The 20,978-nt window shown below is 37.9% G+C and overlaps 1 protein-coding gene across 2 annotated transcripts in view; it reads left to right on the forward strand.

Annotated features, from left to right (window-relative positions):
* NALCN (sodium leak channel, non-selective) overlaps positions 1-20,978 on the forward strand; it is a 246,181-nt gene that overhangs the window by 17,717 nt on the left and 207,486 nt on the right. For both annotated transcript variants that reach the window (XM_087758313.1, XM_087758314.1), the window contains exons 4-6: positions 13,655-13,738; positions 15,349-15,488; positions 16,322-16,450. In XM_087758313.1, the coding sequence (XP_087614439.1) occupies positions 13,655-13,738; positions 15,349-15,488; positions 16,322-16,450 (353 nt within the window). The remainder of the gene's footprint in view (positions 1-13,654; positions 13,739-15,348; positions 15,489-16,321; positions 16,451-20,978) is intronic.

Below are 20,978 nucleotides of genomic sequence, written 5' to 3' on the forward strand. Positions count from 1 at the left end.
GAATAACACAACATGGTATCAGTGATTTAGTAGAAGTCAGGGATCTCTTCTGTGTTGGTACAGGAAACAGTGAAGGGTTTGTTATCAACTAGCCTCTCACAGAATACATTTACTTCTTTGGCAACCACTTTTTTATGCTCTAAATAATACTTTATTAGGTCAGAAATACTTTGTGTTACTTGGAGTTTATCAGGAAATGTATAATAAGGTGATCGCCAGAATACCTGGAGTATGAAGATTTGCAGACATAGGCAAAGTCTAGGAAAGTGACTAGCCTCTGATTCATTGGGATCATAAAACTGGAACTTCCATATTTAGCTGGAAATTATCTTTATTTTACTGCCTGCTACTGGTAATTTATATTTGTATAAAGAATCTAAAAGTTTAACATTGTGTGAAACCATAATATACTTCTTTGGTTTTGTGAGTGAAATTACAGCCTTCTAAGAAATAAATGCAATTTTGGACACCACAGTACCATACTGTGTATCGATGTATAACGTAATAAATTTAGTGCAATGGTAAAAGTTACTGAATTCAATTTGACATTGGTATTTTCATGATCTCTTCGGTTCAGAATTCCACTTTCTTCAATTGATACTAGATTTGTTTGCATGATTTTTATTTCCCAGAATGTAAACAGAATTCAGTGACTCTTTGGTTCTGATTTCTTTCATGTCTCAGGCTCCTGCATCAGAAAGACCTCTGCTATAATCAGCTGCGTCAAGGAAGTATTAAGCCTGTTTAAATGAAAGCAGATCAATCTCCTTCACTGTATCCTGAATAAGATTTAAACTGGTCTCCCAATTACATGCAGTTTATGTCTACTGCATAACTTACTGATTGATCGGCAGGCTTCTGAGAGCACCATGAATTAACTAATGCTTGTGTCTGTCGAAACAGTTCACAAGGGAACTTGTAACCTAACTGACAAGACTTGCAGTCCCTCAGAATCAAAGCTCACATTTATGTGCCCACTCGTGTCACTTATGAACATGGCTGTATGTGCTTGCAATAGGTCTGTTCATTGATTCAAGGAAAGTTTCCAAAATTATCTCCTCATTGAAAAAAAGGAGGTAGGGTGCAATTAGAGAAATGAAAGATAACTCTCAAGCCTAAAACAGATGTGATATTAGATGAGCATCAGACTTCTGAAAGAAAGCAGGGAGCCTAACCTGTGATGGAAGGACTTTGTATTTCTTTTAATCAGTGTGATGCAAAAATTATCTTCTGCTTTCTAATAAGTTATCTTCTGAAGGTCATCTCACATGGGTATGAGCAAGGTAAGGATACCTTACTTAAAGGTATCTTATCTCTATTAGAAGTTTTTACTCTCAGCCTTTGTATTGGGAGATCGAATAAGGAGATAGAGAAACATTCCAGGTAAATTGCATGTATTAGACACAATTGCACTGGTGGCATTATAGATCATAAAATAACGAAAGAGGAAAATGTGCCAAAATCTGTGAAAAACTTTCAGGAAACTGTGTCCGTGACATGAAAGAATTCGCATCTGCTATAACAAAAAGGAACCAGGTAACAGGTGTCCCAGATGAAAATTCAGCCTTTAGGGAATGAGAGATGAATGGATATCATTTCACTCCATGAACACTGTGAGGCTATGTGAAATTATCTTCATTACACCGCATCCTCATTGCAGCTTCTAACCACAGTCATGATGGTATTAGAAAACGTGCATTGAAATCATGTTGTGAAAAGGAGGCATGGTTTATCCCGTTCCTCTGTCAGAAGAGTAACACTGTAAAATAGAAAGTGTGAGAGTTCTCTCTCCTGTCTGTTAAAAAAGCCTAGCTGACACTTATTTTAGTATCATCAGCTGAAAATTAGAAAGTTTTTTATATAACACAAGTAGTGCACTGAATTTAATAGTAATGTCTTTCTTTTCACTGTGCAGTTGTGACACATGTCAGCTAACAAAGATTATAGAAAGTCAGAAGTAATGGTCCTTGACATTTCCCCCATTGTTAAATCAATTGCATTCACAGCAAAACTTTTGTACTAACTGAAGTAGTTGTGAGTGGATTTGTCAGACTTTATTTCAGTATCGCTGAGCGCTATTCACTGACTTCAGTGCTCCTGCAGGGGGCTGAAGTGAATGGTTGGACCATTAGCTTTCAGCACTCTCGGTGAATTCATGCAGGAACTGAAACAAAGCTTAATCTTCTACCAACGCAGTCACAGATAGATTGGAGCTGTTTCCTTGGCTTTCAGCATGTCCGGTGCTCCCAGGCAGCGTAAGCCCTGTGCAGAGAGCACATTTTCCTCCTCACTTTTTCTGATAGGTGCTTTGGTTGCTGTAGTTGCTATCTGTCTGCTCAAGAGGAGAGAATCGAGGATGGAGCAGGCAACTCTGTACATTCAGTTCTCTGCCAATATAAGGAATTTTCCACCTGTAGTGCAAGCAATATGGGGTGGAGATGGGCTTTTTATGCTGTAATGAAGTACTCTGGTTGCCATGATCTGAACTGGGGTCTGCAGCTGTTTCCAGTGGCAGCTGATACCTGTTTGCATATTCTGACACTTTTTTATCTTTGCTTACACAAAACAGATTTTTGAGCTTAAAATAGAAACACGTTTAGCAGGATTCATCAGCGCTAATTTGAGGGTCTGCCATTGTCTGTAATAAGTTGTTTGTGTCTAAAGTAGGCTCTTCCAAAAGGTAATTTGTCTGGCCTGTTTTTCTCCATTGAGTGAGAGAGAAGCTTAAAGTACCTAGGCTGACAGCTAGCCTTTAGGTATCTCACAGTCAGCGATTAACTCATTATAGATTTGTTGTCAATGGACAGGTGGGCACTAGAGAGAGTATACAGACAACTGGATGCCAGCTCCTCTTTTAACGCTTAGGGCATTAACTCATTTATGCTTAAATTAGTTTCTTCCATAATCATCCTAATTCAGAAGTTTGTCTTGAGTTACGGATTACAGAACTGTTGTTTGCTCTATGTTATTACAAGTATCTGTTTTGCCTTCTTTTCAGTACTTTAATGTTAAACATTCCACCTTCATGTAACAAGAATGGAGAAATTACAAAATGAGTTTAATCCTTCTGATAAATGATGTAAATCTTCATTGAATTGTGGTGAAACACTGTTAGCTGGCTCACAAGCTTTTAGTAACTTTGTCAAGGGAGTTTCTGCTGCGTTACAGCCTGAAAACAGAAGATGGAAATTCTGAAATTACTGCGCTCTGTGACTTTATATATGCTGTATACCCCATGGCATATAAATGAGTTAATGATCAGGAAGTTGTGTTGTTTTCAAAGGTCAGGTGGTAAAATAGAATACGTGGCTCCTATCATCCCCTGTCAGCGTGCTCTGATGTGTTCGTGATGCCTGGTGGTGAAAGCTCAGTCTCGGGATGTGCAAGTCACAAACAGGAGTGAGAACCTTGGCCTGGAGGGCAGGGGCATAACCAGTGGAATCAGTGGCAAGGATGAGAAAATGATGAGATGCTTTGGTTAAACAGGGTGTGATGATGTGGAGGGAAAAAATAGAAAACTACTTAACTGTGGTAGTAAAGAGCTCACAGAGCAAACATGAAAATAGACGTAGTTGATTTAAGATTTGAGTTTCCCCTTTGGCTCTACTTCTTGGGATTATAAGGTGAAAATTATTTGTCCTTATGACAAATTATTTTACATATCTATACTAGAAAAATAGAATTCTCTACTATGTATCATGCTCTTGGAAAACTAGATGTGTAGTGCAGGTCCCATGCTATTCAGTGTTAGTAAGAAGTATATTATTTCAAATTGTCTTAAAATGTAACTTAAAAAATACTGGAGTATTTTGGTTTTGGAAGCTGTGATTGTTAGTTTTAAATATTATTTCATAGCAAGCAGTACTGATATCCATTATTTGAAAAAGACATTCAGTCTACAGAAGTTGATTCCTCTGTCTCACCTTTTTCCTGCATTTGTTGCTGTTTTGCTAAGCACGTATGTCCATCGCAAGGACATCTGTTCCCAACCTACTGGGATCATGTTGCTAGTGAAATGCTCCGATGCTGTTTCCAGTCACAGGAAATTAAAAAAATTAAAACTGATTATCATGAGGAAAACAAATATGAAGTTGCCTGCAGCATGCTGCTAGTTGGGTGTTGCTGCCTGTGGGCCAGGGACCATGGCACTAGAATATACGCACCTGTTTCTATGGTTACTTGTGCCTGGTTTTGTTGGAGTGTTTATTACAGGAAAGCAATGACTCATATTACACAGTGGGGCTTTTTGCACCGTTTTTGCATTAGAGTATTAGAAAATTAAAGGCATTTAAGTTACTTTGTGAATTTACATAGGCAGTATTTCTAAAATAAAAATGGTAATTTTTCTAACCAGTCAATGGGTCCTAGAAGTTTTTAGTGAGAAATTATTTTGGGGCATGGACTGAAGTATCTGTCTATATAATACTTAGTGACTTACCACGGTGATCAAAATTTAACCTTGAAGTTGCTAAGAAAAAGTATACAACATGCTGACTTTGATAATGTATTTAAAAATTGCTCTTTCAATATTCAGACCAATTAGATGAACAAAACTTCATGGTAATGTTAATTTTTTCCTTTTCTAATAGCACTTTCAAGGATTACTTTACTGTTTTTCTTCATGAAGGTAGTTATTATTGAGGGATATTTTTAATGTATCACTTCATGTTAGGGTAAAATGACACATATACTGGGATAGCAGTGAAATCAATGTATTGGATAACAACTTCTGTATTCAGGTAGGAGACGGAACTTCATCCCTAATGTGCCTTTCTGTGTTGAAACTTGCATTTTCAGGGAAGTCTGCTATAATTAAGCAATATCTTTTTATTTTATATTTTATTTTATTTTATTTTATTTGATGCCCATGTTGTCTTCTCTCTTAATTTGAGAGAATAAAACAAGAGATCAAGATGGAAAAATCTTAATGACATCCAAATCCCTGTGGAAGGGAATAAGAACATTTCTGTGCAGCTGTATTTTCATGAAAATTATGAAATTTGTGGGGGATTTTTAAGGCAGTAAGCTGAATGTAAAATTTCATTTCAGAGTATTGTGTTCTCCACCACTTATATAAATATTGCTTTCTTACAGCTATACTAAGATTGTTGTTTCAATAAACTTTTCCTGATCTCTGTAGTATAAAATGGATTCTCCAGCTTTTAATAATGCTAATTACGAAATAATAAAATCCTCTTTCTGAAAAGTGCGTCCTTCTTATCTGTTCCAACTTTCATCATTGTGGCTTTTTTCTGTTGAAGCAGAGCTGTGAATGACAATCATAAATCTGAGTTTTGTCATGTTAGATGAGACTGTTTGCCTTGTCAAATCTCCCTATTCAATCTCCAGGCAATATTTGATGCTTCGGAGTGAAAGCTTTCACCTTGAAACATTTGGATCCAAATCCGCCCATTCCATCCACCATAAACATTGGAGCTCGGGGAGGGCAGAATACTGCTGGATGAAGCACAGCTGCGTTTAACACACCTCACCTTCACAAGGCTGCAGAGTACTTCCAAGCATGAGCAGACAGATGTCCGTGCATGTGGAGCTAGATGTAGAACTGGAATCTACCCCAAGGAACTGGCATCTTGAGGAGATTGTCTTAGATGCACACAACCAGAGAAAAGGCCAGGTTGGAAGGGACCTATGGAGATGGTCTGGACCAACCTCTTACTCAAAGCAGGGCCTTAATTTGGTTATCCAGGGTCCTATCAAGCTGAGCCTTGAATATTTCCAGCACGAGAGATGCTAGCACTTCTCTGGGCAACGTGTTCCAATGTTTAATTGTTCTCATGGTGAAGATTTTTTTCCTGTGCGCTTCTTGGAAGCAGTGAGTGCTGTTCCGGGTAGGGGGATCCTATTAATCCTCCTCCTGATCAGCCATTTTTAGATTTGCTGAACCCATAAGACATCCAAGGGAGCCGAGTCAGCTAGTAAGGCAATACTTATGGTACTGAATACAGTTGGCTAATGAGCACATGGAGGGGGAAATAAAATTCAGGCTTTCAGTGTAGTAACCCATAAAATCTCTCTGCCGGGTGTGTTGGCACCCAACTGCAGTGGTAAAGTGGCATATCAAGAAAGCAGCAATGTAATACACCAGCGAAGCTCCCTTCCCGACATGTTCTGTAGTCGTACCTAGTGTCAGCTATGGATAAGAAGGTATTAGCATCTGGCCTCTATTGGCTATATATGAAGGCTGTGCCTGGCAGCTCTGAATAGTGGACAATCTGAATTACTTGTACCTCAGCTGAACTGAGATGCTCTACAGTGACTCAGCTGATACGGGAGGTGTGTTGAGGCATTCCTTTCCGTCAGTTTGTGGAAATGGTTATTCCCCTGGATACTTTTTTCTACTTGAGGAAGGGAGTGTTGTGTAATGTTTTCATGTTTGTTTCTGTTTTGTTTTTAAATTTTCTTTAACAGTTTTGGTTTAAAACACCATTTTTTAACTTCTCCCAATTCCCCCTCCCCTTATTTTACAGCAAACACTGTTATAGGATTTTTAGCAAGTAAAATGGTCCTTTCTTGTCTGTTTGAAAGTCTTGATTCTTACTTCACGGCCAGGATTGTTGCTTCCTTTACAGGCTTTTTGGTATTTTTTTTTTTCTTTCTGTTAGAAACAGCAAATGAGATGGTGAATACTATAGTTTAAAAACCTCCCGTTACAATATGAAACATGAAATACTAAGTTTGGTGAAGTTAATTACATAAATTAAGAAAAATCTAGTGTGCCTTAAAAATTACGTTTTGAGACTATTCTTTAATGAATGAAATAGCCTTACATCTTCATTGGTAATTCCTAAAATAATCTGAAAATCTCAACAAATTCACTGAAAAATCTATTTTTTTTTTATTATTGCAAATGATGAAGTAGTGGTTCTGTAGTGATTATAGCTTTTTTGTAATGATAGATTGGAACTGTGTGTGTTGTGTGCCTGTAACATGCATGGAATAACCCTCTAATCCAAAGGACCAGCAAGAGCTGTGTTTCGGTTTTTTAATTATAAATAGAGTAACTCTGTTTTGTGTGCTGTAACATAAAGTGATTTTTCCAACGTTTTTCTAGCATAGACTACAAGTTTACTATAAATATTACATTACATGTTATGACAAAGATAAATTATGCACAATGTAATGTGTTACTTGGAAGCATCTGATGATGGAGCAGTTCAGTACAATACATGAGTAGTTACAAATTGAACTTGTTTAACTCAGTGATGATAAAGTGATACTACACCCACTATAACCGTTCAGATTTAAGCTGCACACAGCAATCCTACTTCCATTGGCTGTTACAAATCAGTTGCTGTTATGTGAATATATTTTAAATAAGTTCCTTCGCTATGAATGAAGACACTTTATGAGAAAAAGAAGAAATAGAGAAATGAGAAGCTGTGTGTCCCCCTTATTTTTTCTGTTTTTCCCCAAATACAAACTAAAAAAAAATATGTTGGTTCATTTTGAAGTGATACTATCACTGTTGCAGAGGGCTAACTTGAAGGTGACGACCCATTTTAAAATATGCCAGTTTTAATTTGGTTATTAACATGGTCTTAGCTAAGCAATCCACAATTTCCTTTGTTTCCTGCATGGATCATCATTTTACAATTACAGAAAGATGGCTAGTATATAATTTGCTGGTTGTTGCATAATAAAATGCTTCAGGTTGAATTTTTTTATGTCACACAGAGTAAAAGATGGACTTTAAGGCTACTGCAGCTGAGAGTTGTCTGTCTGAGGTCCTGCTTCTGTCGGTCCCCAGGGCAGCTGAGGAGTTGCAAAGCTCTGAAGAAGGACGAAGGGGGCTAATGTTTGACACATGAGCGCTTTTGGGAAATAGTTTTATTTTGGGGGGACAGAAGAGGAGAATTGAGAACAGAAGTCAGAGGCAGCTTTTCTTCTTGATTAGGCTGTATCTCTTCTTTCTCTTTTCTGCATGAGGAAAATGTCGAAAGTATTTGACAGCTTGGGGGCTGGGCTGGATTGTCCCCATCATTCTGCTACTAAACAGACCTGTAAACTGCAGGTTTTTAAGAAAATGGGGAAAGTTTGAAGTTGAGCCAGAAACATAAGGGATGTATGTGTATGTGTGACCAGGTAAGAGATACATACCCTCTGTGCGTGTATGTATATCTTTATCTGCATTTGCAGGGGGGAGAGGGAGGTTAGGCAAGGTGCTCCCTTGAGCTCTGATTTTGTTTTCTGTCCCACTCCCACCTCCGTGCCCTGCGGTTTGTGTGGAGTAAGGGAATGGGGGAAGGAGGGTGAGTCTTGTTTCACTAACTGAGCTGTGCCCTTTCTTCTGGCTTGCTCTTTTTGTATTATAATGAGCAGAGCAGAGCAGGAAAAGATGATACTCCCGAATTCTGATTCCCTGTATTCCTTGTTTCCTCCTGTGCATTTATGCTACTCCTAAAATGCCAGTAAATGTCAGCCTCCACCCCTTAATGCTTATTTGTAGTGCTACACAAAGTAGCCCACAGGGTGATCTGAAGAATTTGCTAGAGTTGTTGATGTGCTTTATTTACCACCACCACACGCAGGATCTGGTGACCGTGATAGAACAGGAAAGTAGCTGGTTGTTACTGAGCTTGCTGGTCTCTTCGCGATTGTACCATCTTTCAGCTATCCTGTTTGTCAGAGACTGTGAGGAAAAGTGGGAGACTAAGGTTCTCCTAATGAAAGACAGGTGATAAATCTGATTACTCAGAGCAAATGTCATATCACTTCTTTCATTTAGGTTTCCCACAGGGGCGGCTGGAAAAAGGCGAGAGGGAAGGATTCAGAGAACAGGTTGTAGTCAGGGATGAGAGAGAAAGAGAAATTCCTGAACGCAAGCAGGGAGGCAGAGGAGGCTTTTCACTTGCAGTGATTTGCTCTTCATTCTGAGGTGTTCCTGAGATAAGCAGGGCAGAAATGACCTGGGAGATGACTGTGCTATCATCTAGCTAAGCTGTCTGCCTTACCAATGAGATCCTGAAATTGCTTCACAAAATTAGCAGACATAATCAATCTTCCAGCAGATCACTTTATGCAATTTGGATGTTGATTTCCTAGAGTATTTTTTTTTCAGCAAGGTTAATAATGAGGTAAACTTTTATTAAAAAATTACAGTCTGGCTAGTATTCCCTTCTGGTGTAAGTTAGACTGTAATGGCTCTCATGAGGTGACTACCTCAAGTGTTATTACTTCCGGCTGTGGTTCTGTCTGTATTTTGTATTGGCTCACATTTCCGATGAGTTAGGTCTTATAAAATTGGTTTTGTTTTTTTTTTTTTTCTGTGAACTTGTGTAACGACTGTTTAGGGCACCTAATACTGGCAATCGGTGTTTTATCTTTCATGTGCTGGTTACAGTTGAGAAAGTGTATCTTCCGGCATCTCAATACTGTTATTGGGATATTAGTATTGCACATGAAAATGAAGAAATGAGCTAGTACATTGTACACAGTTAATGTAATGGTGCTAAAATTAGGTAAAAACTGGTGAAATAAGGAAAAGGTAGGGAGAAGGGAGGAGATTTATTTGTTGGTCCTATTTTCAAATAGGTAAAGAAACACTTAAGATCTTAGGCTGAACTTGAGGTATTCTTCCTTAGTTATTACATTGCCATAACAAATTAAGTTAAGTTCTTATAGGGCAGAGAATATTTTAATTACAGACTGTTATGTCAAGCTTGTCTGTTCTTTTGGGATGTCAAATTCAGATTAGCATCTCTAAGAGGGAAGCAGACTTTTGATCCATTTCACATGTGTGGTTTACCAAGAAAGCTGTTTCCATGGTGGTGTACTAGCCTAACAGTGATGCTGACCTGTCATAAATAAATACTGAGGGAAAAGACGGAAGCATATTAGAAGAAACTGGGGAGGCTAGGAAGGGTATTACGAAATTATGAATAGGCCTCTAACAAAGAAAAGATTGATCCATCTAACAGCTAAGCAGTATTGCTGCTTTGGACTTCAGATTTTTTATGTATCTTAAAATGCTTTGTGTTTAATAGTTGTTAGTTAGCTAGTCCACTGAGTTCGAGCAGTGCCCCGTAGTTTGCCTGGGAGAGGCATTAAGCGAGGGCATGGTTTACTGCGCAAAAGCCTTCCAAAGGCTGTCCCAAGCCTGCAGTCATGGACTGGCATCCACTGCTCTGTCAAAAGGAAATGATTTTATTGTCTAGATAGACTGTAAGTCACATTGCTGGAGAAGCTTTCAGGACTTGCTGTGCACACTAAAGAATCCACTGTCCACACTAAAGAATCCACTGTCCACTGTAGGCACTAGGGAGTCAGCAACTTTAATGACTTAGAGAGGATTGGGTTAGTTTCAGCATTAGGCTTCTAGTCTACAGTACTAATCCTTCATCTTTTGCAAATGTTTGGATCACATTTCAAAGACTTATAAATCATAATGTAAATGGTCTGGGATAGTGCATTCACAAAAAAATGCTAAAACAAACCTCATCAATAATTCTCAAATTTCAGCAGACATGATGAAAAAAGGATGAGGGATTAACACATTGCAATACTTCAGCTATTTTAGGTAAGATGCCACCAGATGTATTTAAATTTCATGTATCTATTCCTTTTCAAGTCTAGCAACAGACTGCCATTGACTGTGAGTGCGGAATTTCAGCCCAAAGCTTTTTTCAAATGTGAATGAAACTCACTGTTCATTGCTGTTAATATGTGAGTGCTAGCCTGTGTTTAGTCAGCATTAGATTTTTCATGGAAGTAGCACTGGAAGTCAGTATCAAGATTCCTACTAAAAAGTATATTCTGATTTTCACATTAAGTAGGATGTGGTCCTGCCTCAAGAATGCTTCCAACACCAAATAAAATCCCGTGTGCCAATACACAGTATAAATGCATTAAAGATTCCCCACCATGTCCACTGCCAGCCAAATGACAAACACGAAAAGGATTTAGCCAAAGCCTCCCTACATGCAAAGCGGAAAGGGCCAGAATACCCCCCAAAATGAGTAGTTTCTACAGATGTAACTCAGGTGCCCTAAGTTTCTGTGGGTGATCCATGGGAAGCCTCCCTGACAGGGAGGATGTAGCCGAGGCAGCTGGCCTGATGTGACCATGAGAGAGGTGAGGTGGTGGAGCAGCCTGACTGGTGAGAAGCCTGGAAAGGGTCACGGCATCTTCCTTTGTAAGGAGAAAACAGCAGAGCTGCTTCACTCATGCCACACGTATTGTGGAGAGAAAAAGCAATTTCTAAAAAAAGATGTGGCTTTTAGTGCGTACTTGACGGGTTATTCTGAGGAGGGTGAATACAGGAACTCCAGCATGAATTCATGCTCAGATCTGTACAGCACAACTCAGGGAAAACTTTTTGCTTTAGACAAAGGGTGCTTAAGAGAAGAAAAATAAGTTTCAAAGAGTTCTTCAGTGAGAGAAAGACCAATCAGCATCTTTATTCAGAGCCACAATTGAAGGACTCAAGTTGCATGTTGATATAAATCTCACCGGAGATTTGTTCACTGAGAGGTAAAGGGGAGAGGAGAGAGGGGTAAGAGATTTGGGGTGTTAGTAGCTGATCTCCGCAGAGAAATAACATATATCTGCTTCACAGTTACTGAACATAACCACTAAAACAGCTGAGTTTGTTCAGCCCTGAGTGAAGAGTTTCTGATTAGCTCAGACTTTATTTAGGGAACTAAGTCTACTTCCTTCAGGAAGGACAGGTTAAAATTACAATGCAAAAGTTCCTATTCTGTTGCTTCCCTGACTTGCAGTCTTCCTCCTCTTGATTCTTGGGTTGAGGAGAACTTCAACATCCTTATGTGTTAGAAAATCCTCTGTCTGAAGATAGCATTGAATTTCTCTGTCCTTTATTTCTGATTTGAAAATCACTTACTGTATTTTCTGTATATCCTTACTTTGTTCACTTCTGCCCTGAAGAATATCTGCAACTGAAATAAAGCTTTTTTAAAAAAAACATATTTTGTCTCTGTTTACACAATATATCGTGCTGTCACCTATGGCAAGGAATGATAAATCATTTTTAGGAGAGTGTGTGTCATTGAAAATATTAGATTAAAACAAAATATCTTGTCTGTGCTTTTAGAATCAATGAAAATGCTGAGACATTTAAAAATTAGTACAGGTTGACTGAAATAACTATCACTGAGATAAGAAACAACGTATATCAAGCCAGGAATCACATAACAGGCCAAAGTCCAGTAATGTCTTCAAGATTCTTGAGACCTGACAATAATTTTTTCCCCAATTATACCTATGAAAAGTGGATGTCAAACACTGTAGTTTGTATCTGGAAGAACACTAAAGAGAGAAAAGGAACCAGATGATGTATAAGGCAGGGGAGGGTACGTTCAGTCTGTTAGGAGAAACCCCATTTGGAAAGGGGTGTTTACGTGCCCCGAGATGCACTACCAGTGCCTCTGCATATGTTTTTACTGCTATACAGCATGAAACTGGGATATCCACTTTCCTTAGGTCTAGTCTTGTCCCTTTCAACAAGCTGCATCTATCTATATGCATTTGGTCTACACTCCATGTGGTATACAAAACTATCTAACTCTTAGCCGTAATCTGCCTGATAAATGTAGATTTTTTTCAGTTCAGTGGTTGAAGTAAAGTGCGAGGCATTAGCAGGCCACCAAAGAAATGTTTTTATAGCTTTCAGTGGAGGGCCTGTGTTGCAAGTCATTGTGAGATATGAGGATATCTAAGCCTGCAGACTGGAGCAGTGGTTGAGAATAGTGTAGTACGGAGGAAACTGAGCTTGGATGCAGTCTTCTCCATGGTGTCTTTAGGAGTGATCTCTGGATTGGACTATCACAAAAACCATGCTCAGGTGTTATCTTAGAGAGCTAGTTGAAGAAGTCTAAAGCAGAGCCAGAGAACAGGTAGGAAGGCATATGGGTCATCAAGGATCCAGTGCTCAGTTTTCTTTCCTGAGTTTTTTTTAATTCAGTAGTGCAAAGGTATGCTCTGAATCCTTGTGCTAGACAATGGAGTGCCAATAATATCAATATTGAAAAGTTCACCGTACCTATTATTAATGAAGTCTAAAGAACGAATTGTCATTTTGAGATGGTAAAAAGTTACTCAGGAAATGTCCAAAGAAAATTGAAAACCTACACTGTAATGAGATGGTGGTTACTGTCTAGTGTTTTGGAAATGGCAAGGCTTTTCTAGAGCATGAAAAATGATTGAAAACTTATGAAAAAATTAATGTAAAATGATACTGATTTAACTGAAGCTGTTGGACAATATTGAAGTAATTGAATGGCACAATACTAGATTGCTAGCATTTTACACTTACCTTCCTGTGCAAGGATTTTGTAATGGGCAATACAGTGGAAAAGTGAGTCATGTTCATTTTTTGTGTGTTTTTTGATTTACATCAAAGTGTAAATAATAGGTCTCTTTATAAGTTCTTTTTGACACAAGCTAAGGAGAAGTACTGCACAAGAATGAAGCTACCATTTATTCACCCAGAAGATATGTTTACATGTTTCCAGCATATTCTAGCTCAGATACTATGCTTTTGGAGTCTTTCAAAAGTGGCATTTTAAAAGTGGTACAGAGAAGACTTTTCCTTCTTCCAAGAACTTTTGTTTATGGTATTTGTAAATCCTGACAGTAAAACAACAACAATTTACCTCTTAGCTTTTCTCTCCTGTAGGGTGACAGCTCCTATGTAAAGGATCGTTGGTGTGTGTTTGATGGATTCATGGTCTTTTGTCTTTGGGTGTCACTGGTTTTACAGGTAATTATTTCACTTACCTTTTTCAATGAATAGTTCCTTAATTGTGAAAAATATATGGCACACCCAAGTAATTACAAGTTGTGGAAGTATAGCTGTACATGGGTCAAATTGTTTTTAAAAACTGTGCTGAATTCAATAGCTTCATAATTGCACAATGCAGTATATCTACATTAGTAGTAGAATTTATCTTGTATAGTTTTTCTTATTGAGAAGTTATACATTAATCTGAAGCTCGTTACCATAAACCCTCTGCATAGTTAAAAGGAAAGAGAAGGATCTTCAGAGAGCCATTTCTCTCTTACTCCGTATGACAGTTGTGCTCATCTCCTTCCATTCAGACTGGTAGGATGCCATGGTGACTAGCTTAGGCAACTAAAGGGAGAATGATTCCAATGGCAGATGTTTGCCATGCTGTAGGCATATTGGTATGGTGAGTGGAGGCGTTTCATGTAATATGGCCCACACCTAAGAAACCCTTTTCCAAAATTCAAGTTAAAGCACAATGAAAAAAAAATAATAAATACATCTGGAAATTATTTGATGAATTTTCATAAAGAAGGGAACTTGGACATGTTGCAAAAAAAAGCAGAGTGTTAAGGTACAGGTCAAATTGTGTACTGCAAACCAATCCATCCATAACCATAGCCAGTTTTTTGGGTAAGAACAGATTGCAGACTGTGAGACTGGGCCTGCAATAGTATAAGGATTGTAAAAGTTCTATGGTGATTGCTGTTAGGCATAACCTACCCACTTCTGACAAATTTAAGACACATTGTAATTTTCTGCTTTATACATAGGGGAAACTTTGGTACGTCACGTACACGTGTAGAGTGAAGGTTGGTCATTACAGATAAACACTGTAGATTACCCAGTTTATGTGTTGCCACGTTCCCCCTCCATTTTCTTGGTATTTTAAGCAAATATTAAATTAAGCAGTTTCTCTCAGAGAGTGAGAGACAAGGATTAAAACAAGAGGTTTTCACCCAATCATTAAGCTAAATAGTCTTTATGGAGTGCCTAACCTGGCAATGTATTAAGGAAACGGTTCCCTGTTCTGTGGCTTGGCTGAAATTTGCATCGTAAGTGAAGTCTAGAAGAAGAACGTGCAGTTTTCTCATGCACTTGGAATTAAATGGAGAATTTATAAGCAAGTTGCAACTCATAAAGCAATCTGTGTATATGTACTTTTACATCCTAGTAAAAACCTTAGTGGTGCGTAACATTAACAGATACTGATTTTTACATTTGGAAATGTGAATTATTCACTTTTAACGAAGTTGTGGGAAACTCGTGGGGTAGGACTAGCACAGAAGCAGGGAGCTGACAGAAGCTTGCACAGTCTTCTTGGGTTGTTTGAGACAGAAGCATTATGAATATAGGCAGAGTATGCTTTTCGAATTTCATTAGGATAACTTAGAAATGGATTAAAGGATTTACTAAGACTTTTCTTTTAAAAAAACATGGTTAAAATGAACCATAAAATAAACCAAGAGAAGATTGAAAATGAAAATAAAAATCATGTATAGTTTTCATAGTTTTAAAAGTTCTGTAAATCAATACAGGAATAGGACAGGGTCATCAAGAAAAACTCCTGATTCTTTTGTTTGTAGGTGTTTGAAATTGCTGAAATAGTTGACCAGATGTCACCTTGGGGCATGTTACGGATTCCACGACCACTCATTATGATTCGAGCATTCCGGATATATTTTCGTTTTGAGCTGCCACGAACTAGGATAACAAATATCTTGAAGTAAGTAAGGCTGTTATCTGAAGAACAACAGAGAAGATTTCAGTTTTGACGTAGAGGACTGACAGTGCAGCTCAGAGAATGACCCTTCATGCTTAATAGGCATTTTCTTCCTGAATTTTAGTTCTGGCCAAAAAATTCTCTCTATTTTCCATATTTAAGGAATCATCAAGTTTCCTGGAAAATTATCAAAGCTGTCAAATATTTAAATAAATCTTAAAGCATTTTGCTAATAACTGTAGCCAGCAATTTTCTACCAATGGCAGGAAATTTTGTTCCATTAATATGGGCACTTAATAATCAAGGTGAACACTTTTAATAGGGTAATATTTGTAAATAAAAATACATGAGCAGATGCCCTAACCATGACAGTTACAGGTGTACATGTATTGGTATATGTACAGAGATGCTTACATGCAAGCAAACACACATAAGTATGTTTGATACAGCCTGTAATGGCAAAAGCTATGTAATGGCAATGTGAAAGAGTTTTTTGGTCTTTATTTGGTATCAACTTTACTTCATCATTATATCTTGTCTGTATAAGTCATTAGATACTATTTTACCAAAGCTAGACATTGCACATTTTATTTGGGTTTTTTTTTGTTCCACCTTTTGTAGTTTAGAGCTGGTTTAATTACCCTAACTTATGGGTTTAGAAAAAATCATGGCTTCCTTTTCTCTCTCTGCACAGAGTGAGAGATTAGTTTTAAGGACAAATTTTCTGCAGGATGAAATACTGCTTTCTCTGTGTGAGCATATTTTCTATTCTGGAGCTTTTCAGAGGAGGCTTCACGTTGCCTGTGCATTCAGTGTCATATTTATCTTTTTGCCAGGCGTTCTGGAGAGCAAATCTGGAGCGTTTCAATTTTCCTTCTGTTCTTTCTCCTCTTGTATGGGATTCTGGGAGTGCAGATGTTTGGAACTTTTACATACCATTGTGTGACCGACGACACGCAGCCAGGGTGAGTTAGCCTCTGACGTGGGGCTGTTCTTTCAGTGCATATGTATAATTGTAGTTAGCATCAGTGGGTGTAAATTGGACTTAATAGATTAAAAGTAGTCCACCAAAATACACTAAGATAAATTGGGGAAACAAAAATGTTAGGAATTACGAAAAATACAAATTTCAACTGCAACAGAGAGTTTACAAATTATGGTATTGGGCTGCAATCTGAGTTAGGGCGTGAGTGACTGTGTATGTGTGGGAGGGGGTGAGAGAGCAGGAGAGCAGAGGACGCTTTAAGAGGACCATTGCCACTTGTGGCTGATTTGGGTCACTGATGATTCATCAGCTTTCACTGTATTGTCATATCTTTTCCCAGAACGTCTGGGTGTGGGGCCAGACCTAAAGTATAGGGCAGAACTACCCCTCGAATCTCACATTCCTTTCTGGATTAAGAGGTTACTGGGAGCTGATGCTCAGATTTAAAGAGCCTTTTTACCCAGCCTTTGGAAAAAACTTATGATTAATATTTTACTTTGGTGATTGAGTATACATCGTGTTTTTGATTCAGCACATACTTAAACATAAGATTAACTTGAAGTACAGTATAGCCTCTTGCCACTGGGATGGCTCATAAATTCACAGATAAGTATACACTTACATGTCCTGTTGAATTGAGGGCTTGACTGTATGCTCAACCACCATTACATTGTGAGATTCTATTATTACATGTATTTCTTCATTTTGTCCCTGTTTCTTTGGATAGGGAAATGTTAGCTCTGGAGTTTTGCTTTAGTCAAAACTGGGTCTTTTTATTCCCATATTGAATTTGTCAGACCATAAAATAAATAGAGTAGACGTTATAAGAAAGCAAAACACCGCTTAATCTGCCACTGTGCTGAATAAAGGTCTGATTATCACAAAACTCTGTTAAAATATTTTTCCAAATTAGGGCCTATAATCTATCGAATATAAAATGACATTATTAAAAGTGTCAGATACAAAAAAGGTTACAAAATTATTTGAGAATATGGTATACCTTATATTGTATTTTGTTAAATGAAAAAAAAAGACTTTTGGTTATTTTCTTGTTTATTTAATCAATGCTATAGTAAAATATGGGGCTGATCTTCACCTAGACTGGAAATGAGATATTTCATTCTGACTTTTCCTCTTTTTTAAGAGAAAAACTTTACAGCACAGATTTTTTTACAGTGTCCCATAGACATTTAAAAAAAAATCTTTGTGAAAAGTTTATTTGTGGTAATGAGAAGATATGTGATTCTGTGATTGTTGTGGTTTAACCCCAGCCAGCAACTAAGCACCACACAGCCATTCGCTCACTCCCCCCTGCTGGCGTGGGGGAGAGAATCGGAAGAGTAAAAGTGAGAAAACTCGTGGGTTGAGATAAAGACAGTTCAATAAGTAAAGCAAAAGCCGCATGCGCAAGCAGGGCAAACCAAGGAATTCGTTCATTACTTCCCATGGGCAGGCAGGTGTTCAGCCATCTCCAGGAAAGCAGGGCTCCATCACATGTAACGGTTACTTGGGAAGACAAACGCCATCACTCCAAACATCCCCTATTCCTTCTTCTTCCCCCAGCTTTATATGCTGAGCATGACGTCATATGGTATGGAATAGCCCTTTGGTCAGCTGGGGTCAGCCCCCCTGGCTGTGCTCCCTCCCAGCTTCTTGTGCACCCCCAGCCTACTCACTGTTGGGGCGGTGTGAGAAGCAGGAAAGGCCTTGCCTCTGTGTAAGCACTGCTCAGCAGTAACGAAAACATCCCTGTGTTATCAACAGTCTTTCCAGCACAAATCCAAAACATAGCCCTATACTAGCTGCTATGAAGAAAATTAACTCGATCTCAGCCAAAAACAGCACAGTGATTTACCTATATTGTTTCGAAAAACAAGAAATGGAATAGACAACACAGGGAAATGGGCATCATATAATTCCTTGTGTCACTTGAATACAGCTTTTCCCTGAAATCAGCAGAAAAAGATGAAGTGGGACATTATAATGTTTGTAATATGGAAAGCTAAGTTATAACTTTAAGTTTGCCCATAAAAATTTTGTCCAATTTCTTCTGCATGGGTTGCTCTCTGAATACTGCATTATTTAAAAAAAAAAAAAAAAAAAAGTTTATGGAAACACCTCAATTTTAGGTTGTTTGAAAAGCTGAATTACACAAATAGGTTAAAAGGGTCAAATATCCAGTACATGAAATAAAAATAAAACCTGTCTAAAATGGGTTAAAGTTGGAAAAGTCAAGCATGCAGAATTAACGAAATTTTAGACTTGAGGTTGAAATTCTAGCCTTAACTCCTTTTTCTTTCAGTATCATCAAGTATGTATATTTTTAGCTGTTTGAAATTTAGAAATCTAATTTAGGTTACTTTTTAGGTACCTGGGATAGGCACCTTCAGAAAGTAAGTAATCACTTTTGCCATCTCCAAACTAGAATTGTAACTTTAAATGGCTCCCATGGTTGTATATGAGGACTACAGTGTACCTTGAAAAACACTTTTTCCCCTAGAAGTGCTGCCTCATTTATTCTGACAAATGAATAGTGCTCACACAAAGAACAATATATTTTTTGCTTTGTTGCTTGACATGTGGACTTACACCTTACTTTTGGCATACTGCTCATTACTACTCTGAAAACACTTATTTCTTCTTCTTGGCTGTAACATTCATCGTTATACCGTGTGAACACATACATATCTGATCCTTTTTCAGTTTTTGAGGAATGCAGTGCAAAAGCTCTAGGTTGAGTTAGGCTGTGCCTTCTTTGCATAGGTCAGGGCTGACTTTCCCAGAGCTGGCAGCAGAATTTAGAAGAACAACCACTGTGGGCTGGGAAAATAAATACAGAGAAAGAAACAACAGTTCTGGTGCCAAAAGAGGACAATTTAGAGCCAGATACTGGTCCAAAATGTAGTTAGAAAGGAGGCTGTATGCCACTTATGAATCGAGGAGAGTTTATTAGATGAGATGTAGTAGAACACAAAAGCACAAAAATTGCCTAGTCAAATTTTACTTTTGTCTTTGAGGTTCAGTTTCTCAACTTTATAATGAGGATTAAACATTCCTCTCAGAAGTTGAGTCTGTCTGTTTGTCTGCCTGTCTCAGGTGGTTCTGTTCCAGGCAATGGAGAGTGGCCAAAGTTGGCTGTACTTGGCCTTAAATAACTTCAGAGTCTTTAATGAGCCACAGCTGTAAATACTCAGTATTTCTGCAAACCAGATCCCAGGCTCCCAAGTCAAGATTAGAAAATGAAAAGCATCCAATTTGTGGCCACCTGTGAGAACTTTAATTTTAGGTGATTTGCCTTGTATTATGCAGAATTCTATGGCAAGTGGCAAGGGTAAAGTCTTATTATTGAGTTCAAGACTTCATCTATTTCAGAAACTGTAGAAATCACTCTTTAAGTCTACTGCCTTCTGAATTATTATTATAAGGGAAGCAAGTGTCTTTTGAAAACGGCATCTTAAAATCCTGCTATTCTTTTTTTTATTTGAAAGGATGTGGCAGCCTCATCAGACACTCATTGCCTCTTTGACTGCTGCAAGTTCTTTTATCTTTCCGTCCTTCTTGACGCCCACACTGCCTGACCTCCTGTCTCTCCACCTCCTCAGTCATTTTCTAATGTTAACTCTGACAAACAAAAATACTGAAGTGAGCTAACTGCAGTCTGAGTTTTTCATTCCATCTGTGAAATCAGCAAAACCTGACTTCCTTTCAAAGGCTGAAAAGTTTTTTTTTTTGTTTGATGATAAATCTTTTTTCCCTTATTCTTAAAATTTTCTTTATTTTGCCAGACTTTTTTTCCTTACAGGGAACACTGTCTTCTTCCTAGACAATTTTCTCACTCAGTATTCCCTTGTGATTATTACTTACCTTTTTACTATTCTGTCACAGCTTACCCTGATGATTTCAGCAACTGGTATATCTTTTTTCTGCCAATAAGCAGTATATGACATGGATTTCCTTAGTATGGATCTTCTTTAATTGCTTTAAAGACACACAGTATAGTTGGAATGTAATGTATATATAATGCAATTATCTAGGTAAGTCCATACATTATAAGCAGTTTGACAGGTTATTTTGTTATATCTGAGATTAATTTCAAAGAAATGAACAAATATGGGGACAACAGGCTGTGTTCCCAAATCTACTGTAATTTATGCTTGGGCACCTCCAGTATACAAAAGGTACTTCCACAAGGACAAGAGAGAAATTATTTCCAAACCGTTGCTTTGGCTCTGTTAAGAGTATTTTATATATCCTCACACACTAGCTACTGAGTGTTTTCTTTATTTTTATTACCAAGACATGTTTGACTACACAAAAATACTTCCATACTGCATGATTAGATTATATTTGTTCCACAACAGTAAACTTTCCTTTAGTAATTCTCAGCCTGCACAGGAGCTAGGGGAAAGGAAGCCTTCCCTCATCAAAACAAAGAAGGCTAATATGGCTAACTGTCATGAAATGTAGTACTTATCTATTTCTTCTCCGAAAGTCATTCTTTAAGGGTC

Source organism: Nipponia nippon, unplaced genomic scaffold (genome assembly GCF_047370975.1).
Source record: "Nipponia nippon isolate SJK-2023a ecotype South Korea unplaced genomic scaffold, ASM4737097v1 scaffold_2, whole genome shotgun sequence".
Lineage (NCBI taxonomy): Eukaryota > Metazoa > Chordata > Aves > Pelecaniformes > Threskiornithidae > Nipponia > Nipponia nippon.